Raw genomic sequence first — 27,219 nt, forward strand, 5'->3', positions numbered from 1 at the left:
CGTTGTCGCCCTTTCCATTCCTTTATCCTGCTTTTCTTTCAAGTCTTAGTCGCTAGGAATAGAAGAGTGAACAGGAGTAGTGGCGCTGCTGCTGCTGCTTTGGGCGCACACGGTCTGGGTGGGTTTTGTCTCCTTTGTGAAGTGTCAGCAAAGACCGGGATAATAAAGTCCGGGCTTTGGTGCGGGTCTCCAGGGTACTCGGATCTGTTTCGGTGTCCTTTGTGTCCCCGCCCCTTCCTCAGGTGGAGAGGGCGGTTGTTACTCCATGAAAGAAACGAGGTCTGTTTGGTAAACTTTGGGGCATGAAACGCCATAGGGCAGTGGATATATAAACACGGCTGTAAATAAAAGCTGTAGCAGAAGGTAACTGACGGGTTTCACTTTTTTTCTTTTTTTTTTTTTTAATTAGTATCGTCACAGTAATGCACCAAGACACAAAGCACACAACAGCCATATTATTTTTTTAATTTGCTGCTGCAAAACACAGAGGAAGCAGAAGCACAGTTAGTAAAAGTACTTAAAAGTGGATGTTCTGTTTCTTCTGGCAGTGTCTGAGACACCCCTTTGTGTGTTTCCTCCCTTCCCCATCATTTTACTAGAGAACCCTATTCTTACTTGCAGTGGCATAAGGATAAAATACTCAGTTTTTTAGTGGAAGGAGGCTTGGGCTATATATATTTATCTTACGGAAAATTACTCCAGCGTTCTTTTAAACCAGTAAAATGATTTAAAGTCACATGCCTTTCAATGACATGTTAAACCTATCCCTTGCAAAATCTGTTTTAAAGCAATAGTAGAAACCGTAATGTGAAAACCTGATCCACAATGCTGTTCAGTAACACCAATTATATTATACCAAAGTTAATAGTTGAGAGCCTTGAAGGGTTGCATTGCTTGGGGAGCAGGGAGGAAGAGGAGAGGAGACTGCTTCACATGTCATGTCTGGTCCCTTTTTACAGTACTTCTCATGAGGTCAAAAATATAGGGCATCCTCCATTTAGTTTATATTAAGATTGTGAGAAGAGGTTAGGATGAAAAGACGTGCAATAGCTGATGTGAGGTGAAGTTATGTTTGCTGCTCTAGAAGCCTGTGTTACTGCTTGTAACAGACTTGAGATCAACAAAAAGGCAGCAAGACTACTTCTGTGTGCCTTGAAAAAAATTCCACAGAGGTCCAGGTATGCAACTTGAAGCCAAAATCTGTTTTTATTCATGCTGGTTGTATAAGTTACAGATGTTACCAAACTATATACAGAATTGCTCTTGTTGTTTTGTAAAATTATTTATACATGATGCTTTCTGAGAGAAAATGACTTATGTGTAGCTCACTTTAAATCACTCAGGTCAATGAACAGAAACGTGTTTGTTTTTTTTAAATCTATTCCCCTGTATCACAGAAGTAGCTCATTACTCTGTTTCCGTTCACTTGCTTTCAACTAACGTAAATGGTATGGGTGAAAGGAGTGAGTAAAAAAGGAGAAATGAAAGTAAAATGCATGTCTTACTGATTCAAGGAGGTTATGCTTTCATCTCAGATGTCTAATTTGTACCTGCTCAAGAAAACAGTAAGGTGCAAACATTCAAGGGGTTGTATTGTGAGAACTTTGCATGCATTAACCACGTATTCTGTGGATAAGACTTAAAGCTTGATTGAGCCGGTATATGTGTCCTTGGAATTGCTTCTTTATTATTCTATTAACACAGATTTTAGGGAGAATGCTGAGAGCAAAAAAAGCCAACAAGACCAAATAACCCAAACCCAGCACTAAACAGTGCCTGAAAGAAAAAAAAATAAAAAAAAGAGTATTTTAAAAGGGCAATTACCATTTATACAAAAGCTAGCTATTCTGTTTATTGAATGAGCCTCTGACAGACATGTAATAATCTGCCACGCAGCACAATTTACCCGGTGGTTGGCAAATGCTGCAGCTCTTCAGTTTTTAAAACTGTGCTTTCCAGTTGGCATTTATCAGTTAGTATCCAAATTACAACTGGTGAGGATTTTTTTATTTCTAGGCTTTTTGATAGTGCATGCTGTAGTATCTGAGTGCTCCTTGCCCAAACAGATTTACTCCTGCAACTATTTTGTGAGGGAGAAAGTTTTACTAACTCTGTCTTCCAGTGGCAAATCGGAGACAGCCTTTTTGACACCACAAATTTTGTGTCTGCTTTCTTTCCAGAACTCCCTTCTCTTCCCAGCCATGCTTACCTGTCTTTCACAACTTTTGCTGTGGTGTCAGATAAAAATCTATGCTGAAGGTACTTCTTCTTTGGAGAAAAATGTCCCAGACACCTCTGGGACATTTGAACTCAGGGGAATGAGAATCTTTGCTTTGAAATAGAATCTAAACCAGTGGTACGCAAGATTATGATTAAACAATAGGCATTTAACATAATAAATCCTAATTGTTTCAAACACATTAATGTCTTTAGTTATCTTTCTGTGCTGTTTTCAGAAGCAAAACATTTTGTTCTTATATTCTCATATTTACCGCAATTCTACGAATGTTAGTTAATTCTACGAGTAAAATTTATCTCTGCTGGGACCTCACTGTAGTCAAATGACTTCCAAACGAGAAAGGATTTGGCCTTTTATCACTGAGAACAGCAAATCTGACTTGCAGAAAGCTATTTGAATCCCTAGAGAGAAAATTCCTTGTTTATATGTTGATTGATAACAGAAAAAGGCCTAAGAATAACATAATGGTTTTCAGGAAAAGCTGATTTACAAAGATGATTGTAAAAAAATTAAGGCATCTTTAACCCATCCAGTGTTCACATGATTACTAATTTTTCCAGTATGGGAACTTCAGTCAGTTGAGTAAGGAGAACTCAGCTAGAAGAAAAGAAGGAAAAGATTAATCTCATGGCACTTGCAGCTGTTCATTCAAAATTAACTGCAGATAAAACTGTCTCTGGCTCAAGGTGTAACTACAGTGTCACTTTGACAATGTAATACAAACTGATAAGGATCTGAGGATCCTGTTTCTCGTTCTTCACAGAATATAGGAACACTCATTAGAAAATACTGTGTGGGAAACAGTGGCAATAAACCTATTTATTGCCTAAACATATTTTTATATGAACTTTTGTGGTTCTTGTAACCTATGAATATGTGTAGCAGGGCTCTTCCTGGAGCCTTTTGTTCCTTATGGGTCAGGGAATCTGGAGAGGGGGAAATAGAAGGGAATGCAGCAAGACTGCAGAAAGTATATCTTACTGAGTTACTGAGTTGTAGGATATTTTGTCCTGCTGCAGATTTCATTCTTGTTTTCTGTGTCTCACACAGTGTTTTTTATTGTCATTGGAGGAAAAGTATTGCTTTAATAATGCAGATTGCATGCTTACTGTACTTAGCCAGCTCTTCCCCAGGGTAGATTGTTGTGTGAATTTGGGGTGATAAAGAAAAAACCTTCATATTTTCCTTGTTTCTGTTTAGCAAGGTAAATAGAATGGAAAAAGGAAGGAATTCTTTAAAAATCTTCTAAAACTATTTTTCTCATTCAATTTCTGGCAGAACTTGAAAATGTTTCTGGTAAGATCCTACAGAAATATCACCTGCTATCTAGCAGTACTGAACCACTTGTCTTAGTACTTCTAAAAACCACAACATGACTGTGTTTAACTCTTCCAGTTTGCCACCGAACACGTTCTTTTTGGTCGGTGAAGACTCTAAAAGAGGGCAATGGTCATTGTTTTGAAGCTCTGAACAGAGCTGTTTTGAGATTTACTGTGCGTGCTAGAAGAAACCAAACGTTTGGAGGCTGATGTTAAACGAAAGTGAAGCCAAATATTTTACGCTGCCAAAACTTTGGGAAACACAAAGTCGTACATAGTTCATGAGTGCGGTTTTAGAAGGTCAGAACTGTTTTCACATGTATAAGCCAACACAGAAATGAACGAGGACATGTCTTGGATTAGGTGTAGAAGGTTAGAACCCAGAATTTTAATTCAGGCTGGTTGTTTCATTTTCAACTGAAGAACTAGTTTGTCACAAGTGCTATCAGAGAAAAAAGTGAAGAAGAAAAAGAAGATATTTTGCTCTTGAACAGATCAGCAACTTGATGTATATTAAAGAACTCCTCTATTTGTATATAAAGCTTAACTGTGCTTCCAGTCATCAACAGTCATGATTCTGGTTTACTTTTGTTCTGTTTGTGGGTGAGGAGGAGTGTTTTACAGAGGTACATTTGACAGGGACTTAGCAGGCTTTTAAATACATAACTATTTTAAGATCATAAATCATTGACCATTCAGAAAACTAAGAGCTAGTATTAAAAAAAGAAATTTTCTTTTAAAGCTGCTAAAGCCCAAACCACTGCTGTGTTCCCTGAGAGAAGTCTGCTGGACAAGTATACTGGGCAGTATACATCAGTGCTCTAAGGACTCTAAGCCATGATGATTCAGAACAAAATTTCTAGTCAGTAAGTAAAGGAGGAAATTTTTTTAATATGATGTTCATAGAGTATTTTCCCAATCTTTCTATATACTTAATTAATATTAGTTTTATTTGCTTTTAATTGTGCACCTTGGTACCCCATTTAAAAACATGTGGCTTGAAAAACTTACACAAGTTTGCTGAATTGAAAATTTTTATGTTCCTTGCGCAGCTCCTCTGAGCAAGCCCAGGCCTTTTTGCTGTTTACAGAATTAATACAACTGTCATGTATTTGTTAGTGCAAAGTCTTTGTTCATGCAAGAACTCTGGGATCTTTGTGTTATGACATTCAGGGTTCATTGGCCAGCGTGTCAGGCAGTTCCATGCAACACAGGGCTTCCAAGTTATCTGCAGTATCCCACACCATTTAGAATAGGAAACGTCTGCACCATTGTTTCAGAGTCATACAGCAAGTGATGAAAGAGCTGTGACTCTTTTGTCATTGTACAAGCAGCCTTTTTATAACCAGCATCTCTGCTCTACGTATCCTGTTTGCTTAGTGTTAACTTAGGAATGGAAAAGTTTACAACTTACGGCAGTTTCAATGGCTGTGGGACTCAGGTGTTCTCTCAGCACAGCATAAACGCTTGGGGACATTGGGAGAAGATCTGATGGAGAATGTGGCTCTGTAGAATCATTTAGGCTAAAAAAAAAAAAGACAAGCAAAAACAAAATATAAAAAAAATAATTTTAGATAAATAATCCCTTTACCTTCATGCATATCAGTGGAGTATGGTGAATGTTTTTTCACTTAGTTAGGCCTGTACTTGGGCTTGCTGGTGGCTCTGTAAGCACATGCCAACAACCTGCTATACACTTAAAAATGTGGGAGATAGAGTCAGGTTTATCCTTTCACCCCTTGTCCCTAATATCAGCTGCTGGAGAGAAAAAGGAAACAGTGAAAGATAAGTAGAGCAGAGTACCATAAAATCTGTATTCAATTTTTAGAGATGTTTCATTGCATAAATGGGAAAAGCACTGTACAGGTCAAGTTCTTTACTTCCCTTTCTTGTGTTTAGCAGTCCTTGGCCAAATAAAAACACACTATGTATTTCTATGCCAATCTATTTTCAAATAATTTGGGGAAGGGAGGCAGGGAAAACTCTGAAATGGGATGTAAATTAAATAAAAGTAGCAGTTGAAGTATAATACATCTGTAAGGATACTTACATTTTGGAGACTGGGATAAATACAGAAGGAACATAACCTTTGACTCCTCCATCTGAGGGCTTTGAGACTAAAATAAATATTAGAGAAATTAAATATTATCTAGTAATTTTATTATTTATTTGAAATTGATTATTTGCCTTAAGGGCTGTAGACCATAATAAATTGAAAAGTCCCTGCTTCTGCATAAGTAAGCAGCCATTAAAGTGAGGGGAATTCCTGAGATTAGTCCTTGACTTCAGGTCTTAGTCTGTGCTACCTTGATATGAATCACCATCTCAGAATATGATACTGCAACTGATGAAAGATCTCGTTAGGCCTTCAAAAGCAAATGTACAATAACTCTGTAAGCTTCTTACTCTGAGCCTCTAGATTTTGGTTCTGCAAATGCTTGTGTGGAGCTCTGTCTCTACAGATACAGCTTCAGCAATGTCTTTTGCATGAAATTAAGCATATACATAAAATTTTAGAGGATTGGAGCATTAGGCAAAGTCCACTGAATTAAAATGAAGGGGGGGAAAATTGTAGCCTCCAAATATTTTTCAATTGTGTAGGAATTTGAGTTCAAATGGAATTGTAACCTTTGATACTGAAAGTCTGGAAGAATGTGTATTATCTATTAAAAAATTATGGGTTTGAGGGATTTTTTGAGAGATAATGAATTTGATCTAAGAATTATCTGACTTGTAACTTGGACAAAGAAAGAGCATGGGCCTGAATGTATTTGAAGCATTCTTGTCTAGCCTTTTTGCATCTTCCAGTGCAGTTGCCAGAGGTTTTCAGGAACGTTGTCTGCCACAATAACTTTGTAATTGTGCAGTATATCTGCAAAAAGCAGTGCAAATAAGTGACCTTTGTTGTATAGTTCCGCTGAATGAAATGGACTAAAGTTGGTCTTCCAAGCTGTTTGGAATATACTGAATTTTCTTGAAATTAAAGAGACAGCATGCCACAGTATAACACAGCTGTGAAGACAGTAAGCAGAATGACTTTTCAGTTTCCTCTGCTTTGAACACCTGAGCAATGAATTTTGTAATACATCAGAAAAAAAATCCCTACTTTTTTGGCTCTATCTACCCTAAGATCTGTTTCTTAGCTTCTTTTAAATATTGTTGTCATCACCTCTACTGTAGCCTTGGAGACCAGGTATATATTTGCAAAATGAAGCTGTCTAAATGATAGACACATGTTAAAACAGTTGTCTTGAAGTGACTATTAAATGAGACATCTTAATTTGTTCCCTTCCTCTTCTCCCCACATTGCTCAAATTGCCTCTTGACTTTGCAGCTGCTTTGCAGGAAGGGGTAAATAGGGAAGTGGAGCCCAACCTTCATTTGGCTGACAGCTGTAGTGTTTGCCAAAGGCCTTATCTTTGGGAATATCTGGATACAGGTACTTCAGAGGGTTTTCAGGAACGTTGTCTGCCATAATAACTTTGTAATCACGAAGTATGTCGGCAAAAGGCAGGGCAGATAAGCGACCTTTGTTGTAGGGTTCCACCGAATGAAATGTTACATCTCCTGTAAAAACACAAAGGCACCATAACCGCTGATAATTAATAGATCAACGTCTGCAGCTGGAACACATTTTTGCCTTTCTTTTGAAGTTTACACTTGCATGGGTTTTACCTATTCTTACCAATGTCAGTGTCTTCCAATATATAATTTCTGCACATGAGGGAACAAATTTAAAGCCTACAGTAAAGAGCTTAGTTAATATGAAGAACCGAGGGGTAAACTGTCAGAATTTTGGTTTGTGTTTGAGAAAATATGCTTTTATCATGCCCAAAACCATACTTAGACATAATACACAAGAATTTTACTTTCAAACCAGAAAAAAACTTAATTCCTATATTACAGGTATATTGCAGAGTTTGAGTTAGTTTTGGTTTGGTCTTTTGGTTTGGTTTTTTTTTTTGGTTGTGGATTTTTTTCCCTTTTTCTTAATTATACTTACCATTTTCTAGTTGATCCACCCAAGTAAAGGTAATTCCGCCCAGATTGCTCTCACTAAACCTTAATAAAAATGTTCCTGGTGTCTTGTCTTTGAGCAGAATTCGTTCCTTCTCTTTGCTTACAAATCCCATAATGTACCTGTAGTGTAACAGGGAATCATGGGTTTACTTTTGGAATAAAAGACAGACTTCCATCTGTGCCATGCATAGAATCATAGAAGGGCTGAGGTTGGAAGGGACCTTAAAGATCATGTAGTTCCAACCCCTGTGCCATGGACAGGGATACCTTTCACCAGACTAGGTTGCCCAGGACTCTAGCCAGCCTTGATCTGGCCAGACTTTATATAGGTGTCCAAAACCTGATTATAAAAGCTTTATAAGGCCTTGAGACTATGACCAAAGCTTCATATGATTTACATGTGGAGTATGACATTGAGCTCAAAGTACTATGAAGCCTGAAGAAATCTATCCACAGTACTTGACTGTATAGAAAGAACAGAAGAATAGATTTAAACCTGTGTTTCTAAGAGATTCAGTGTTGTTCCTCTTTGGCAAAACTTGCCAGAAGGTGTAAATAGGAGAAGGGAGACAGAAGTGTTAAACTCATTGCAAACTCTCTTCTGCACAGCTAAGAATGAGATTAGTAAAGGACAAAGTAGAGAGAGATCCATCAATATACAGCAGTTTCCTTGTTGCTCACCCATCAATCCAAAGAGGAAGAATGTGTTTTTTAATTAAGTCCAAAATGGCTTCGAGCCAAACCCAAAAGGTAAAAGACTTTCCAGGCAGATGTTCCTAACGGTTAAAAAACAACCACAAAACACAAACAAAACCAACACACACAAGAAGAAAATTGTGAGGGCGTTTGTTACCCAACATCTGTGTGACACAGCTATCTCAGTTTCTCAAGAATAAGCTGGTTTGTTCAAGTGAGAATGACAATTTGAACTGTGGTTTTGAGTAACATCTCTCTGCCAGCCCGACATAAAACCAACCAAGATTTTTAATATATGCTGGAAGCATCTCATTTTTCAATGAAAAAAAAAATCACATTTGTTGTTTCTTCCTGGTTATGAAATGACATTTTGAGTGAAATGACTACGAGAAAGTTGAAATTCTTTCAGTGTTCTATGCTTGTTTAAATAATGTAATTAACATGAATAAAATGGGTTTATCCTTCTTTAACAGTAAATTCCTCATCAAAGTTATTGCATATATTGACTGTCTTCAAATAATTTAGGTCACAACTGAGAATATAAAAAAAAAAAACTTTATGAAAAACGTATTGCATGCTGTGATAACACAATCTATTGATCATTTACAGAAATATATAGGGCACACTGTAATGGCAGGTTCTGATATCTGTAGCAATATAACAAAGTAGATCTCCTATCTCAAGCTTTAAACTTCTGGAATTGTTGTTTTCCTAGTTAAACTTTTACAAGGGATGTGATTGTGCTGAGCAAGTCCCATGTACGGCAAGTGGTAATCTTACCAGTAACATCAGGGAAACAGTTAGGCACGTGTGTGGGTGTTAAGGGAAATAAGAGTCCAGTTTTCCTTTTGGAACCGTACCTTGCAGAACTTTGCCCAGGATAGTTGATAATCATTGTAACTGACTTGTTGTCCTGAAAGAAAAAAAACAAAAAGGACAAATGGTGCATGTATTCTTCCTGAAGTTTTGAAATAGATATAGCTCGATATCTGCATAGTTGGGTGGGGTGTGCAGGAAGAACTGTACATCCAGACTTGGAGAGGGGCATGCTGAGGGGCAGTTTTAGTGCATCCTTTTGAAGCAGCTGATAATAGTAGTTTAGGGAATATTTGCCTAAAATGCTCTGGGACTTGGTGTCTGCAACACTACACGCTTGTTTTCAATTTTTAGCCTGAATGTTATTTCTCAGCTTTCCCTCAGGCCTGTTCCTTCTGTGGGACAGTTGGATCAGGGTATTCAATAGTTCGTCTTGCTGAGGTTACAGGGCCTCTTTGCTGTGCTGACACCAGTGAAGGATGGGTCCCAGATGTAAACAGACCCACAAGGCCAGATATTTACAATGAAACAAAAACCAAACCAAACCTTATAAGCAAGCAAAAATATACTTCCTTTTGATTTCAGATGGTTCCTTACCAAGTAATTATCTCTTGCAAAATAACATCACAATTCAGTGTGATTTTGATGCCCTTTTTACAGCCTGGAAGTTCAGAAGTTGAATTACTTTGTAATAAAAATAAGCTGATACCTCCTTTCTTTAAAGAAAAACAATGTCACTGTGACATTTTTGACATCAGCTCTGGAACTGGAGGTCATGCCATGCTGGTTTTAGCTGGGGTAGAGTTCATTTTCTTCACAGTAGCTAAAGTGTTTTGGATTTGTGCTGGAAACAGTGTTGGTTGTTCAGGGATGTTTTAGTTCTTGCTGAGCAGTGCTTACACAGAACCAAGGCCTTTTCTGCTTCTCACCCCACCAGTGAGTAGGCTGGGAGTGCCAAGAAGTGGGGAGAGAACACAGCTGGGACAGCTGATCCTAACTGGTCAAAAAGAATATTCTGCACCATATGGTGACATGCTCAGCAAGTAAACTAGAGGGGAAGAAGGAGAAAGGAGGGGATGCTTGGGGTGATGGCATCTATCTTCCCAAGTAACTGTTACGTGAGACGGATCCAGCCCTGATTTCCAAATTGAACACCTCCTGCTGATGGGAAGTAGTGAATTAATTCCTTGTTTTGCCTTGCATTCACATGTGGCTTTTGCTTAAACTGTCTTACCTTGACCCTTGAGTTTTCTCACTGTTTCAGTTCTCTCTCCATCCCACTGTGGGTGAGTGAGTGGCTGTGTGGGGCTTAGTTGCCAGCTGGGGTTTAAACCATGACAAGGGCTTAAAGCCATTACTTGTAACTATCAAATATAAGAGCCAAAAGGCAAATAAAATCTGTGTATTTCTACACACTTACCCATAAGCTTCTCTGCCAGCATGTTGAGCTGTTCAGAATTGAGTCCACGACCGACGTATGATGAAAATTGCCAGCTCAGCACTTCTAAGAGCTGGCTTAAAGTGGCAGCAGGGGGGTTGTTGAAGAAAGACAAATTCTGCAACAGAATTAGTGCTTTGTTTAGACAGTTAGCAACCATGAAATACATTGCAGGCTATAAAAGGAGGCTGCAGATACTTCAGCAGAATCTGGGAGTGTTGAAAGTGAGCTCTGTCCATGTGGGAAACATCGAGGCAAATATGTGAGGGCCCTCCCACCCACAGCCTTCCAGCAAAGTCCACTCGGGTGCCTGAGCAGAGCTGTAGGGCGAGAGTCCTTGTGTACATCTTTGATAATAAAATACCTTGCTGTGCTTCTGGTAGCGTCATGTGTAAAGACAATGAAAATATTCTTAAGTCCTGTCGAAAGATGTAGATGTTCTCACTATATTTTAATGTTTGGTACATGGAAACCTTAAACTGTTACATACTGATATAGAGATATGTTATTGAATCATTTGGCTTATCTTAGTTTTTCATTTGGTTTCTGGACTGTGCGCTTAATGAACATACTGAAGACTGTGCAAAAACTCTCTGCAGTATCACAGAGTGATAATGCAGTCCAGCCTGCCATCATTCTCAGCCCCTCTCCATGGTAAACTGTCTGACCTTTTCCCTCCTCCAAACATCTGTGTGACTGCCACTAATCCCCGACTGAAAGCCTGAGAGCTATTGACAGCACTATTCTACAATCTGCAAGTACAGTGACTGAATCTAAAATATGTGCTGAGACAGATGGAGATTGAGAAAGAAAGAATGATTCTGCTTTTGCTCAGGATTACAGCCACTAGAAGGTTGGTACTTAACATTTATGATCTTCTCCACAGAAATAACAAACCCTATGATGCATGAGGGAAAGCAGCACTTAAGTACGTTATGGACCCACCCATGTGCTTGCTTTGATGGTTTTGAATTGTACTAGTAGAATTATTTTAACAGGTCTAGTTTTGATCATCCGCACTCAAAAGAGATAAATTCAGACTTAGAGAAGTTGTGGAGAAGGGCTGTCACCTTTCCTCAGTTTAAGAACTACTACTTCAGCATACCAAAAGGAAAGCTAAGGGTGCATTTGGCTTTATATCCAAGCAGGGAAAAAAAGATAAAGAGAAAGCATTAAAGTGTGATGTTGATAACAGTGTATGTGAAGAAAATCAGGCCAGTTTAAGAGGAAAATACATATTTTTTTATAATTAATGTATTTAGTAACCAAATAATACAACTGTGAAAAGGCAGAAAGTCAGTACTTAAATACTGAAGACCTACCTGAGGATCATTGGTTGACAGATTGTACCAAATAATAGAAGCCCACGCGTTGGGCAGTTGGCTGACATTGGAAATCATCACCACAGGCAAAGAGCTGGTCTGGGGGAAAGAATGAATGCAGTATGTAAATTCTGCTGAGAAAAGTGTTAATACTGTGTTATGCTTTGATTTTTTTTTTTTTTTAGCCCCCTCTTCCTTCCCAAAGCTTACACTTCTTTTCCAGAAGTTCTGGAAGTCTTGCGTCTGCCTGTGGTTACTGCTGGAGATACATCTGGAACAGACAGACCTGTGGTCTGGCCCAGCATGGTTGTTCTTCTACAAACTGCTGGAAAATGCCTTTTATTCTTGCCCCAGAAAATTTGTCTAGAATACTCACTTCCAAATTTATAGTCAATCCGTACAGGCAGACCTGTGTTTCAAAGCTGATGGAGTGCAGTTCCTCGGTCACCATGTGAGGGCCCTGAGGGAGTAAGGAGGTTATAGAACTGTGAGTACACAGTTGGCATTTAACACTGTTTTAGTGATCCAATTGCTGAGATTACCCTTGGAAAGAAAACACATATCAAAGATATCAGTAGAACAGGAAAAGAAGGAAGTGAAGGAAATAACTTTTTTGTTAAACTCTAACATTAAATAAACAAAACATTAAATAAGTCCAGAAGTCTGAGGGTTTTTTTCTGATGAATCTAAAAAAAAAAAAACCCTTAATATTGTTAAAGCATTACCTTTACACTTTTAACTTTTTCTAAAATGGTATTTTTAACTGCAGATTTACACACAAAAAGTTAAAAGATAATTTTGTGTGTCTGATAGAGATTGTCTCCAGCTTTCCTTTTCCTAAAGTTTCTTTACTGATTGACAATTCTACTTGAAACAGAGATATTAAACTTCAAGGAGAAACAAACTGGAAACAAAACAAAACCCCACATCTTTAATGACAAGTAGGCCTTCATTCAAGAACATGGGTTTCTTGTGCGTACTTAGATGATACTAGTTGAAGGAGTAGAGGTCTAAATCATTAATCCTAAGTAAATCTGGTATTAAAAACCCAAGCCTTCCTTGGATGGGAAAAAAAAAATCTGTGTCATTGTTGATTAAAGTTTGTAGTACAGGCGTTTGTTTTGATTACAAACTGGCATAGCTCTGTAAAGATCCAAATCTCTGCCCCTTAGGAAACATATCTTTTGAAATACACTTCCATCCCCAGAACTCGAAGTATAAAAATATTTTTGTCCTTTTCCTCTTTTCTTTGTTGTTTTTCTTTCCCTTCTCATCATGTGTTTGTTTTGTCATAGTTTTCTTTAAAAAAAAAGAAATCAAAATGCTTCCATTTACTGAAATACTCTGCTTTCAGTCAATGTAAAATAGAGCTATTCCTTGGCAGAGTGCCTCATGGCCTTATCTTTCCTATGGAGCATCTCCTCCAGGACATGTGCAGGCCACTGCAACAAAAGATACTGAATAAATGAGGGATTGAGACCACAGGAGATCCTTAGGCATCTGAATAATGAATCTGCCTTGTAGAGGGAAAATCCAGCTTAGACCTAAAGGCTTTTACATGGAACACTCATCTATCAAATAAGCTCAAATGTTTTAATACAGGTAGAATCAATCCAGCTCAACCTGTATCGCTGACACAAAGTTGAAAAGGGTTGGTGAAACTCCACTTCTTCCCCTACACCTCCCCCGACCCTATTACAATTTTGCAGAAACTTAGGTTTTTCTCCTGGAAAAATCATCTCTGCAAAAAGGTAGATCTACATGAAAGGACAGATCTAAATTAGAGAACTTACACTTTAAAAAAAATTTTTTAATGAGGCAAGTTATATACACTTCTAGTGTACTCATCCTATAACAAACCAAGTCTTAAAATTGTTATAGTTGCTGTTAGTAAACAAAACCCAACCCTTGTTCATGTACAGGCCAACCGTGTTCATGTAATAATCGCTCCACAGACTGACTTGACCAAGGAGAAGCTCTGTTTGAGGAAATCAACAGTGAACCAGGTCACAGCTCAGCTGTCCTAATTCTCCACAGCCCTATGCTTCATACAATTTTAAAGGCACAATGTGTTGAAGTGAGAGGAAAATGCTACCAAAAGTAGAGCACCAACATTTTTTAACCTACATTTTCGCCTTTGCTTGTCTTGCTGCAAATGACTTTGTAAGTTGCAAAGTAACTGGGAGGCAGACCTTGAGTTTCAGTCTTGCTAATCCGGTTGTGAGTTCTCCGTTCAGAAACACTGAGTGAAACAGGCACAAGTATCTTCTACTTTAGGTTTTGGTGAAGTTCTCCATGCTGGTCACACCTTTGCTTTGTACTTAAAGACTGCTTTAAGTAACTGTTCTGCTTGTATAACTACAGCTATTTGGGCTGTGATATGAGTGATTTTTTTTTTTTTTTAACCTGCCAATACAACTTGACCCACAGTTATGCTGATGTGGAAATGCATTAAACCAGTGAAGGTTGTTTAGCTTTATAGGCAGCTTTCATAGAAGCATCTGATGACTTTAGTTGCCTTGGGAGACAGTAATTGTTCCGGTAGCATTGGCAGAGACTGACTCATTGGCTGCAAGCGTCTGACTCTTGCTTCAGTCACAGATATATCTGCAGATATTTGCTGTTAAATAGCCGTGCCAAATTTACAGTGATGGTCCATGGCCACCCTAAAGTTTGTCTGTATTCCTGCCTTTCCTCACCCTGCCTACTGCCTCCAGTGGCTGGATGAGGACATCCTGCCTTCTCCCCTGCCAAAAACGCAGAAGGTGAGTGGATGAAGGCAGTAATTTTCTTGCCTGAGATTCTGCCTTTGTCTGTGACACCTGGGGCGCTCAGGGGAATCACGTTTGTAAGAAGCCAGAGATGAAAAGGATGTAGGATAGAGCTGTGAAGGTGGTGAGGAAGGGGAAGGGGTGAGAAGCTGGGCAGGGGAAAAAGCAGAGCGTCTGCATGTGAGGGATGCTGGAGAGTAGCACAGGCATGGAAGGAGGGCTCTGTGCCACAGGTGGATGCAGGGGCACGGTGTCCTGGGCTGGGCTTAGTGCTGATGTTAATATTTGTGGCTTCTGTTCTTCACAAGGCAAGGATGTAGGGATTTTAAGCTCCTCTGCTAGTGAACGAGCACTTGTGATACCTTTTGTTAGGGCTGACGTGCTATATACGGTGTCACCACGAGAGGGGAACCTACAACCGGATTGGGACGAGTGCTGGTAAACTAAGCATGCTTTTGGTCCTGGCTGAGGCAAGCAAACTCCTTTGATGCAAAAATAATTACACCTTTACTTTAGCTGTGAACTTGGCCAACGGAGCGTCTATTTAAAGAACCATTCCCTATAGGAAAAATTATTTCAACAAAAAACTTTAAAAGTTTGGGGTTTTTTTTCAAAATGTAAATGACCAAAAAGGTGACCTTAGAGACGAATGCATATATTTGGATTATTACTTATTACCTTCTATTGTAACTTTTTAAGTATACAGATTTAAGGCATATAATTAAAATTTCTGTGAGTTGTTCTGAACCGTTCTCATTATACTTATACTAGCATATGATAATTGGGTCCTGTACTTACTGTAAGAATAGAATATATTTCAAAATCTAACAACTCTTTGATTTAAATAAAATCATATCTGAAATACTTGTGAGAGTAGTCAAAACCAATATGTAAAATAAAGGCACAAACCTCATTTCCTTTGCTTCCAGCACTTGTTTTCATTTCTTTGGGTTGCTGTATAAAACAAAATAATATTTATGTGTCAGAGAAATTATAGACAGAAGTACATATAAAGAAAATAATTTGTAACCAGGATGCTCTTAGTATAATAACATAATGAAGGCTCTGACATACACTGTAATGAGGGCTCTGACACTACACATCAAAAATTCTATTCAGTGAGGAATCTTTAGATATTTTTCGAGATTTTTTACAGAAACTAAGTTAATGTAACAAAGCATTAATTAAGGTGCTTGCGAAGTGTACAATACAAAAAAGCACTAAAGACCATCCACCTCAATCTCTTTTTGCAAAACTACTCTGAGGCACTGTGGTTAAGCCCCAGAAATATCATAGGTGAGGGAGTCTAGTCAGAAAGTAGGACTCCCTCGGCTGTTAGAGAAGTTACAGAAGCAGTACTGTAATCTCTCAAAAGACAGTTGTAACAGGCATTAATTTCCACTAGATCTAAAGCATTCAATTCCATTTCCCCTAGACAATGGTGGTGTGGTTTGGGTTTCTTGTTTGTTTGTTTTATGTGTTGGGTTTTTTGGTTTGGGTTTGTTTTTGGGTTTAGTTTTTGTTGTTGTTGTTGGTTTGGTTTTAGTGTTTTGGTTTGTTTTTTTTAACCAAACTCAGTTTCTGAGAAGGTGTATAATTCAGCATGATTAGTCTTTCCCTTCTCTGGTGTTAACTAGGATTTGTTTTGTCATTTCTGTGAAAATATATTGTCTTATTTTATTGAATGGATGAAGCATGGAATGGTATAAAGAGGTTCTAGGAGTAAACTTTCTGTATAAATAGAAAGAAAATGAGTGTAGGCTTGACAGTAACACAGTTCTCCCTCCATAGTTTCCAAAGAATCTTTTATTTCTTTACCAGAAGTATACAACAGGAAAAGAACAGTCAAACTTACCAAATGTCGAAATTCTACAGACAAGCTTCCATTTGCAGATTCATCCATGTTCATTGCTTTTACGTGTGTTCCACACAGAACAAATCTACGATTGCTGTGGAGGACATTACGCTTATGTATTCAAATACTGCCATATGGGAAAAATTTAAGAAATATGATATTTTATTGTCTTACCTTACAGTTGAAACATTCCTAAAATAGAAGAGGGGCAAGGGGGAGGAAAGAGATTGTGAGTCAGTAAATGTGTAAGCCGTAACTTATGCTGAGAAACATATCTTGAGATGGTAGATTTTTGCCTTGTCATGGTTAGTTTGTATTACCAATACAACTTCAATTTTTAAACTGAAGAACTGATATTCATACTGTCCAGTTAGACTTTTGAATCTGTATATTTTCTGTTGCTATTTATTGTCGGACAGTACACAGCTTTTGAGAGAAACAGTCCTGGCTTCTCTCTTGCTCCTTCCTCACTGGGAATGTTTTCCTTCTTTCTTGTGGGCCAACATCCACGTCCATGCAGTCAAGGTGTTTTTTAGGGGCTTGCAGAAGCACAACAGGCAGAAGAAGGGAGTAGCTGGTACCTGTGGCTGGGGATGGTGCATGGTGAAGGCTTGGAGATAAGTAGTGTTTCAAAGCTAACTATCCCATAAATGCAATACAGTTTGATTTTAAGGTGTTGTGCGATGCTGCTGTATCAGACTGATGAACTTAATCTAAATCTTGAGAAAAATCTTAAATGGACTCCCTGCCTCTTAATTTGAAAATATGAATTAGACTTAGCAGCTTTTTTTAAAAAAAAGAAATCTTCCATGTTAAAAAAAAAGAAAAAGAAAAAAGTGTTACTCTGATCTTTTAACTGTTTGGGGTTTTTTGCTTTGTTTTGGTTTGTTTTTTTTGTTGTTTTTTTTTTCCTTTTTAGAGCAACATTTAAATCAGATAAGGTAGCCATTGGAAAAAAAAACGTGTTGTCTCTCTAGGGAGAAAGAATATCTTAAAAGTTTCTTACTTGTCGATAGTTGCTTTCACTCTGATCTGGTAGTTCAGCTCTGGCAATTTAATTAGCAACCTTCAAAACAGAAAATGCAAAATTGAGTATTAACAGAATGAATTTCTCACCAGAAAACATTAGAGACTGGTAGCTCCAGACTAGAGTATCAGAAATTATTATAACCTGAAAACAGATAAGGCATCTAGGATTAGAACACAGTTTACTGGGTTGAATACTCAGAAAGAGGAGCTGGGCTGTTCCAGTGGCAAGTGTTCTACTTTCCCTGCAAGTATGTGGGAAATTTAGTATGTATTTGAGGGAATGGCTGGAGAGACACTGAAGAGGCAATAATTAATTAAGAGATGGATTTGTATGATCTCTGTCTGCACCACAGATGTACTTTCCTCCATGTACCCTTTTTCACACACACCCCCTCCCAATCTCCATAAATGCTTTTTGCTGTGAGGTGAAAATGAGATGAGAGTTCCTCTCGAATCTTTGCTTTTTCACAAAGTCAGGCAAGGAGCTAGTGGGAGAGAAATAACTTGTCATTGATTCATCAGAGCCCCCCAAAATGGAGTAGTTTTTCTTTCCTCTGTACAGAAGCGGCTCTGAGTATTCTGATGTCGGTTTGTATGATATGGATCATTATTTACTCAGTTTGTAAAGTCATTTAAATAAGAATTCAATACATACAGAACCCCAAAGGTGCTGACTTTTGGCCACAATCTGCCTCTCTTCCCCACCCTGTTTTATTCTTTATTGTCACTTGTTCTGCGTGACAATGTTCCTTGTTCCAGAAAACCTCCTTAGCTTAAAAGGATCCCTAACACAAGTTTGGCTGCTTTGTTTTCTAGATTCTCCTAGGATAAAATGCTGTACACAAATGAGTTTATATCAGATTTTCTTCACTTACCTTAATTTAACAGTGAACTGTATTAATGTTTTAAGAACCATTGGCCTCTGGGGATGTGTTGGCATGCAGGGCTGCCTTTCAACCACAAATGAACTGTGTGGAAAAAAAGCGAAACAAATAGATTTTTAGGAATATGTACAAACAAAGTGCTGTTTTAGCAGGTGGGGAAATGGGGCTGGAATCTCTTAAAGACTTATTTCTCTACAAATGCTGAAGTGGAAGCTATGTATTCCAACTCTGAGTTCTCAAAATGATCCAGCTTACAGTTGAATTGTTCTCATAAGAAAATAGATATTTGGGACACATTGAAAATCAAACCAAATTCTATAGTCCTAAAATACAAAGCAGATAAAAGTCTTGGTGTTCAGAACTTTTATCAGAACCATAAAACAGGGTGTGAAAATACACTGAGCATGGCTCCAATGAAATTGATAATTTAATCTTTTTTTATATGTATATAAAAAGACAAGTGAGTATGTTTTACTTTCAGATAGTCACTTGTGGTATATCTCTGGTATAGCCAGTACAAAAGGCAAGAGAAATGATGATAATATTTTCTCTATTAATAGAAGGGTGAATTGGGAGGGGAGCAAGGAGAGTATCTTGGTGGGGAAGAGGAAAGACAAGGAACACTTACTTTAAAAAAAAAAGCAAAGCAACAAACATGAAACCCCACAACTTTTCTCAGCGGAATGTACATAACTAAAATAAATGGGTTTCTGCCATTCACTTACAGCCAGAACTTGGTCACAAACCCTTAACTGCTACCCACAAGAAGCTGCCTGGCATCTTCAGTTTCTAGGAGTTTTGATGACAGCTGTATGTACTTCTTATATTAGGAACTTGGTCATTAAGTTCCTCAGACACTCAAACTTTTTTAGTTTTAATTCTTAACAGTCTGGTCTCACTGTTCCAGTTGAGGTAACGTTCTGTACACTGACAATGGCTTACATACTTCCGGAAAAGATTGTAGAGCAGAAAGTTGACTTTTTCCAACAGCTGAGGTCTTTGCACAGGAATAGGGTCCCCATCGTAGGTCAGTCTGGTCAACAGTTCATCCAGTTTTTCTAGTTGCCTTCTAACTTGAAAGAGACTTTCTGCCAACAGCGTAAAACTACAGCAAGACAAAGAATTAATTTGCAATCTATCATGCAAACCATTTCTTAGAACATAAGAACTAGTGAAGCTCTTGCTTGGGGAAGTCAGAATCAGTATTGATTAGTGCTTTCGAGCTTTACCCAAACTCACATCCATTCATCTTTTGTTTGCAGGAGTATATTAATATATCTGGCATATTACCTACTTTATTTTCAAATATAAATATTTTTGCAACAACAGAACACTGTGACAATTTGGGAGAAATATATACGAGGTCCTGATGTTTTACATGCAGGGCACTTGTGCCAGTATTAATTATTTCCTACAGCTCAGTAGTTTTGCAAAATGAATTCTCTGAAAGGATAATATTTATATAAAATGAATAAGTTACCAAGACTGAAGTGTAAAAACAGTAAGGAAAAATAAATCCAAACACCCTTGCTAACATTGCAGTAGGGTATGTGTGTATAAAATCATGTTTTTAAGCTATTTTTAGCATCTTCATTGGGAAAAAAATATTTAATTTAAAAAACCCAAACCCAGTCAAAACACACATACACGCACACAAAGGCAAAAAATCTTTTTTCTTCAAACCTTAAAAAGGTTTTCCTTCCTTTTTATTTCTTAATTTTTACTTCACCTTTTCATAAGAGAAGTTTGGTGGGAGAGAAATGACCGGGATGGTGACATTCTCTGGCTATTTTCTTTTTATTTGCAATCACTTTAGTGTTGCCACTTCACAGACTTCTGCCATTCAATTCCTGCACAGTTTGAAGTCTGGAGGGGTGATGTACCTAATGAGTCAAAGCATAAAGTCTCTACCCAGCTCCTGCCTAGACAGAACTTCCACTGTCCTCAATGACAAACTCGGTCATCACCATTCTTACTCAAGCAAAACTCCCAAGACAGTATGTATCATATATCTGGAACAACTCCCAAACCCAAAAATGAGTGGCTGCCACAAGTCAGGCTTAGCAGTTCACTGTAATGTTATTAATTCTGGATAGCAAATGTTGTCCACCAGATCAAATTGTACATTTAGTTATTTCCTTGCTTAGCTGCCAATAAATTTGCTGCTGTTGCAGCTGATCTGAGGGACTGATCATTTCAAGTGCAGACTTCCTGTGGTTTTCAGTGGAAACACGAGTTCAAGGCAGGTTTACCAGTTCTGGAGCTGATCGAGCCCACCGTGGAGAGGACCCCCAATGCAGGCAATCTGCTGCCGTCTCTTCCAGTCTAGCAGCTCTTCAGTCAGCATGTTGCTCATAAGCATATCGATTTCATGAATCACACGCCCTATTTTACTGAGTACTTCCTGCAAGATAGGAAAGGTGTCACACACCAACTGACCACAGGCAACTGCCACAAATTTCAGCAATTATCATAAAGTGCTGATTACATTTTTTTCAATTATTTTGAAAGTAACCACACTTTGTTCCTACTGCTTCAGTGACAGGATTCATCACCCACTGTACTTGGAATTAATCCTGAGTCTCTATGAACTCTTCTTCAGTAAAACTTCTATTTGAGAGGGAAGATTGTTTGTGGGCATAACACCTTCAAGATGTTGACACTTGCAAGCAGTGTGAAGTTCAAAAAGTTCTCCTCTTGTTTTTCATCATTTACAGTGCATTGGTATTTTGTTTGCTTGCTTTAACCATAAAAAAAAAGCCGTGGACTCAAACAAATTACCTCTCTTATGAAGTGTGCAGAATCATATCCTTGTTGTTGAGCTGTTGTTTAATTGCTAATTTCTTAAATGCTAGTCAAAATCACCCATACTCACCCAAACATTTCGTGGATTTTTAACTCCTGTTAAAATTTGTCTGTTCTTCTGAGATGAGACTTTAAAAAGGCACACATACACATTTGAGTATTTGGTGTGGGAATAAGGGGAGAAAGCAGATGAACCACAAATGACAAAACATTGTCACTAACCTTTCTCTTGTAGTCTAAAGTATTGAGCATTGCCTGCAACACCAACATTTCCTGTTTAATGTGGGTGCTGTTTTTGTCATTCTGCTCTGCAGGAGATGAAAAAAAACAGTATAAATATGTGCTTGGGTGCGTGTGCATGTTTATAAGGGGAGGAGAGGAAAAAACCATGACCAGACTGCAGCACGAACTAGTGAAAAAATAAACTGCATCAGTAGATTATGTAACTGTATATTTCATTTGAAAGGACTAACTTTAGAACAAGTTTAACTCAAGGTTTTATGGCTTCAGTCTTTACATGTGTATGTGGAACAGGAGAAGGAAGAAAAAACACAGATGAGACCTAGAAATCTCTACATTTCTCATTCATGTGCATACTCATGTTTATTACGTACATCTGGCTTGGATCAGTGATTGATCTGCACACACAAATATGCTCATGGTGTCAGCAGTGAGGCTAAAGCTCTTTGGGCTCAGTGTGAATTAGGATGTCTGGCAGAGAGAATGGAGGTTAGGCATTTGAAATAAAGTGTTCATCACCATGGGGATTTCAGCAGCCAGGACTACTGGTCACTGGGGATTTCCCCCTCTCTCTAGCTTGTGTCCTTCTCTGGATCATAGTCTAGTTTTAAGCATCCCCAAGCTTACCCCATGCTCTTTCACATGCAGCTCTTCCCCAGCCTCACCTTTCCCCCACCTTTTGCATCTTTCAAGCTGCATTCAAAAAAGAAATTGGTGCCAACTGTGTCTCTGCTAAGCTCTGGATTGATGTCTTCCCTCTTTTTCAGTAGAGGCACACAAGTAATTGATGGTCAGCTCAGCCACAGCGATTGCTCACAGACGTGATAAGCTGGCTGTGCTGGTGTAGAGCAGTTGTGACACAGTGAAATTTGAAGCTCTGAAAGTCATTTTTTGTAAGCAGGTTTGATTTTGCAAGTGGGGCAGGCTTTAATCATCTGTGTGGCCAATAATTATGAGTGACCTGATGACTAACAGCTCATTACACCATGGCAATGTGATCTCTTCTGGTTGCTGGGCCATATACAGCCTTAAACATATAGGATCGATGTGTTTAAGAACTCAGACATTTCAAGCCCAACATATTTGCATGTTAAAATATCTGAGCAGACGTAAGCAGACCCCAGTTTCTTTTCTGAAAGAGATCATGCAAGGACCATTGCTGTGTGCAGATCTCAACCATCACAGGCAGTCAAACAAGCAGTCAGAGTGCTTACCAGCTGGTTATCACCACTGTGGTCAAAAGAGAACAGAAAGCCAAGTTAGAGGCTAAAAAGATCAGTTTTGCACAACTCTGCTTTGGGAAATAAGAGGCTCTTCCATATCTTGCCAAGGAAGGGCCATGTCATAAGTGAGGAAGTTGAAAAATAGATTCTTTAAATTGAGAAATTTATTACTTTTCATGCCCTTATGCAGTTTATCTGTAGAAATAGATACTTGCTTGACAAGTTCCTCTTTACCCTCTTAACCCCAAAAATCATAATAATTCCAGGACTATAACTTTATGTAAACTGAAGATCCATTTTTTGTGTTTAGATATCCTATTTGGGTAACACACAAACCCCCCTGATGTTGCAGTCTAGCCGCAGAATCAGCCATTTCCCAGAGGATCTAAAGATGACTGTAAAGACTCTTACCTAAGCTCTGTATTGTTTTATACCTGAAGTCAAATTCCTCTTGCAAGTCTTCCAAGTATTTCACATCTTGGTCCGTCATCTTTCCCGGGGAAAAGAAATGAACAAATGTGTAATGTAGTAGTTTTACTTTCCTACCATTTGAAAATCCCTGAACAGTTCTGGAAACTCTGGTTTACTATCTAGTAAACTTTAAAAAAGATGATCAAATTATAGATGCACATTTATAACTAGATTAATTTTATTTGTTTAGAAAGTCAAGTATTATCCTCTCTCCTGCAGTCAACAGTACTTGATACAGCTGTACTCCTTCTTGTTCACTAGTTCAAAGACATACTGGAAAGTAGGAATGATTATGTTTAGCCTGAGATTAACTGAAATTATTATACCAATAATATTACTCTCTTCTTGAAATTTTAAAGCAGGGCAAATGGATAATTTTGCATTGACTTAAATGGAAATTGCAATGGGGTGTGCAAAGCCAAAAAAGGTGGAGTCAGAGACAGGAGCAGAGCTCACAGAATTTATTTACAGAATTACTTAAGAATTTTGGTGAAGAAATGAAACAATTTGCTGCTTTGGCATTTTTCAAGAGTTCTTTTTAAAAGGTGTTTTCTAGTAACCGATCAATGATAATTCAAAAAAGAACATAAAAAGAAGGAAAATAAAAATGTGGAAATCATCTGTTTTACTTTGAAGGTCTATTTCTGTGCTGTTTATAGGAAGCCTTGATTTTGCCAACAACTCATAAGCAATCCTATTTAGTTCCCTGGGATGTGCATGTTAAGTGTCTGTGAAAATACAAAAACTTGTTTGCTAAATTAGGACACACAAAATTAGCCATTTTGCTTTACTCTTTATTTTGGAGACTAAAGTTTTAAATTATATGTGTAAGGTATGAAATCACATATAAAAGGAGCTGGCTAATTTCTGTGTTCAACTTAATTACCTACTAAAAAAACCCTGGTATCTAGAATACGTTCTCATTTTCACTGGTCTTTCAGGGGTGGCTGCACTTCCCCACATGGGCAGAAGGAGCAGCATGATAGGCTGTTGCTTTTTCTGCTTTCAGTCTGCAATTCTTATCTTACAAGTTTATACTTAGATAGATAGAGATCTAGTATTACATTCTTCTAAAATTAGCTTTATCCTTTTAAGGGTTTGATCACTCTAACACTTCCCCATGAAAGGAGACACTGATGAGAGAATGATGCTAGGACCTCTTTCCAGTATACCAGAAGTGTTGCTCTTGAATGACACGTGGACAGGCATTTTGAATATAATTTCTACACTGGGACTGCTGCAAAGCTGAAAGTGGGGCTGGGACAGCAAAAAAACCATAGGTAATCTGAGTCCTTATCCTGCCTTGAACTGGGACAACAGGTATTTTCTGGCTGAGCTTTCAAGGCCTCTGTGGGACATAGCTACAGGTTTGACTCAGCCCAGCTCTGCCCTGCAATGGTATGAGAAACTCCTGGAGAATGGTTACCATCAGCTCCCAATGTTCTTCTCCCCTCACGTCTCCAAACCACGTAATTATGTCACGTAGCCTTCGGCTTTATAAAGATCTTGCTACGTGACTCAGAGGTCATGAAGGTTAGCTACTGCTGACCCAGCTAAAGGCAGTGAAGTTGCAGAAATACATTTAATGAACCTCAAGTCTTTTTAGAGACAGTAGGTATGTTCTTACTGCACTCAGTGGTCTGCCTGCAACTCGCACAGGGATGAGTGTGATGGCTTAAAAATGCACAACTCTCACACTGAACCCAGAGGAACTGTTAACACCTGAGGTGTGTCCTACGAGGTTAGTCTGGGCAGATGTCCTTGGAATAATGGAAGATGGTTAGTGCATCTTGTTAGCAGAAGTGTTTGTGGTACCCAGCTTAAAGATAGTTCAGGTAAGTCTGTATGAAAATCATGTCTGCATGAAAATCATGTCTGCAGAGACAGCAAACAGACAAAAAAAGCTACCTGAGCGCTGTTCTTGATGGCTGACACTTTGTGTTCTACATTTCTTTGACGTTCTGAAACCACAGAGTTCTGTAGAGACTTTTCCAGTGGCCCCTGCAACACATTGAACAGATAACTGGTGGATGAGTAATAATAATGAGCGATAGTAACTGTATTGCAAGTCCTAGCATAGAGAGGGAATTCAGAAGCCAGTGTTCAACCAGCAGGAGACTGGTGTAAGCACACAGATCTGTTTAGTTCCACAGATTTGAAAGACATGAAGCTTTAACTTTGAAATCCAAAAGGTGAAAGGGTATGCGTATAGTGCAGACAGTAAACATCTAGTAAATTAAAGAAACTGAAACATAGATTATTAGATTTCTGAAAAAGACCCATGTCACAAGACTCATATAGGAATATGTATTACATCCACAGGTAATTAAAAAGAACTCATTTGATTTGAAAATTCTCTTTAGGTTTTAAATATGTAACAATTTCCCCAAAATAAGTTTTAAAGTTGTTTTTTTTTCTTCAAACAACATAAAAATCATCAATGCCTTTAGAACATATTGGATGGAATGTCTTTTGCATTCCATAATTAATATGAATTAATGCATTGCATAATTTAAAATGCACACATCTGTTTTGCAAAGAATAATCTCTTTAAAACCTTTCCCACAGATTAAAGTCTTTGAAGATTAGCTGTGACATAGAAGTCCCTTACAGCAATGTTTGCAGCAGTAGAGCCACTAATGAAGTTCAAACATGAGTTTAAAGGGTAACATTTGGCAACCCCTAGTGCACATAAATCACTCCAGTGGAATGAGAGGGCAGGATCTGGTTTTAAAAGCATGTGAGCAGATTAACATGGAGCAGATTAATGAAATGTAATTCATTACCTGTACAGGCATGCTAGCTGCAGCCAATATTCTTCTTTCTTCTCTTAAGCAGTTTGAGATGATCACTGCTATATGCATGGGATTACCATGATATTTGCCCTGCAAGGACAAGTATAAATACAACTTTAAAAAATTCAGAATTCAGAGTGTCCCTCTGGAAATCACAAGCAATGTGCTTCAGTGTCTGTGAGCTACAGCCTAGTGCAGGTGAAAAAGACTCCCCTACTGGTTTTGGCCTTTGATAGTGCTGGTTCAGCCTTGCAGTGCAGCATCAGTCAGTGCCATCATCATAAAATATTCTTAGCGATATTCTACAGAGATTATAAAGATACAATTCTGAGATGTATATCATTTGGAGATCAAATTGCTCCACTGCTACCACAGCTGTTTTGAAAGGGTTTTCCTGTCAGCCTATTCTGTGCATGATTTTATCACATCTTCGATTTTCTGTAGGATGTTGCTGTTAGCATGTAGCACTGCTCCCAACAAAAGTTCGTAAGCATATCAATATGGTAATGATGCAAGCAGAAAGGCTTCCTCAGCATAAAGTAGAAGGCTTAAATTGTAATGTCTATAAACCATTTTTCTCTTTCAAAAAATAATGTGCCTAAGATGAAGGAATAAGCAAATCTTGTCCCAAGCCAAAGAACCAAAAATGTCTATATTTTTACACCATCAGAAATAAGGTGCAGAATTGCTAATGTGTGACTGAGGATTGGGCAGAATTTGAACTAATATTGGCTTATGCTGTGTTTATCAAATTGGAATGACCGAGGACTCTCAAACAGCTTCTTTCAGTGTGATGTATTCACCACTATCTGTCATCACAGATATCACTGTGTGATCACTGTGTCAGTATCCTTCATGGCTTTCATCCAGTATCATTAATTCAGATTCTCTTCAATCAGTGCTCATACAGTTTTTGGCCATTCATTAGAATTAATCCAGTTAACTTTCCTGTGCAGTTTCTAGAACTGGATTCTAGAACTTCTGTTTTTCCCTCTTTATGATTAGTCTTTATTCTCATGATACTTTCCTGCCACTGAGAGCTTCTTTTATTCTAGCTTTCTTGAATGTGACACAATAAGTTTATACATACTTAAATTGATGCTGTATCTTCCTTTGACATTTCATGCCAGTATTAGAAATGAGGGTGTGAAAGCATCTGATAAAAATGTGAACACACTGCTTCTGTGTGCCAACAGCTACCATGGCAGTGAACATTTATTTCTAATGCTTTTTACTAAACATTTCCTATGTGTTTTTGCATGAAATCTATGCAATCTGAAAGACTTTTTCATAATT

General features: G+C 38.1%; 1 protein-coding gene across 1 annotated transcript in view; it reads right to left on the reverse strand.

Annotated features, from left to right (window-relative positions):
• Positions 1 to 1,841: 1,841 nt before the first annotated feature.
• STAT4 (signal transducer and activator of transcription 4) overlaps positions 1,842 to 27,219 on the reverse strand; it is a 42,518-nt gene continuing 17,140 nt past the window's right edge. The window contains exons 4-24 of the mRNA XM_027678131.1: positions 25,915 to 26,013; positions 25,037 to 25,129; positions 23,069 to 23,147; positions 21,417 to 21,502; positions 20,642 to 20,793; positions 19,336 to 19,494; positions 18,381 to 18,473; positions 17,483 to 17,542; positions 16,651 to 16,668; positions 16,477 to 16,570; positions 15,531 to 15,575; positions 12,227 to 12,310; positions 11,851 to 11,949; positions 10,511 to 10,646; positions 9,135 to 9,187; positions 8,260 to 8,354; positions 7,562 to 7,698; positions 6,934 to 7,125; positions 5,609 to 5,675; positions 4,973 to 5,081; positions 1,842 to 2,836 (exon numbers count right to left, since the gene is read on the reverse strand). Coding sequence (XP_027533932.1) covers positions 2,810 to 2,836; positions 4,973 to 5,081; positions 5,609 to 5,675; positions 6,934 to 7,125; positions 7,562 to 7,698; positions 8,260 to 8,354; positions 9,135 to 9,187; positions 10,511 to 10,646; positions 11,851 to 11,949; positions 12,227 to 12,310; positions 15,531 to 15,575; positions 16,477 to 16,570; positions 16,651 to 16,668; positions 17,483 to 17,542; positions 18,381 to 18,473; positions 19,336 to 19,494; positions 20,642 to 20,793; positions 21,417 to 21,502; positions 23,069 to 23,147; positions 25,037 to 25,129; positions 25,915 to 26,013 — 1,977 coding nt within the window. The 3' untranslated portion in view covers positions 1,842 to 2,809. The remainder of the gene's footprint in view (positions 2,837 to 4,972; positions 5,082 to 5,608; positions 5,676 to 6,933; positions 7,126 to 7,561; positions 7,699 to 8,259; positions 8,355 to 9,134; positions 9,188 to 10,510; positions 10,647 to 11,850; positions 11,950 to 12,226; positions 12,311 to 15,530; positions 15,576 to 16,476; positions 16,571 to 16,650; positions 16,669 to 17,482; positions 17,543 to 18,380; positions 18,474 to 19,335; positions 19,495 to 20,641; positions 20,794 to 21,416; positions 21,503 to 23,068; positions 23,148 to 25,036; positions 25,130 to 25,914; positions 26,014 to 27,219) is intronic.

Source organism: Neopelma chrysocephalum, unplaced genomic scaffold, assembly GCF_003984885.1.
Source record: "Neopelma chrysocephalum unplaced genomic scaffold, ASM398488v2 Primary Assembly neopelma1_44, whole genome shotgun sequence".
Classification (NCBI taxonomy): Eukaryota; Metazoa; Chordata; class Aves; order Passeriformes; family Pipridae; genus Neopelma; species Neopelma chrysocephalum.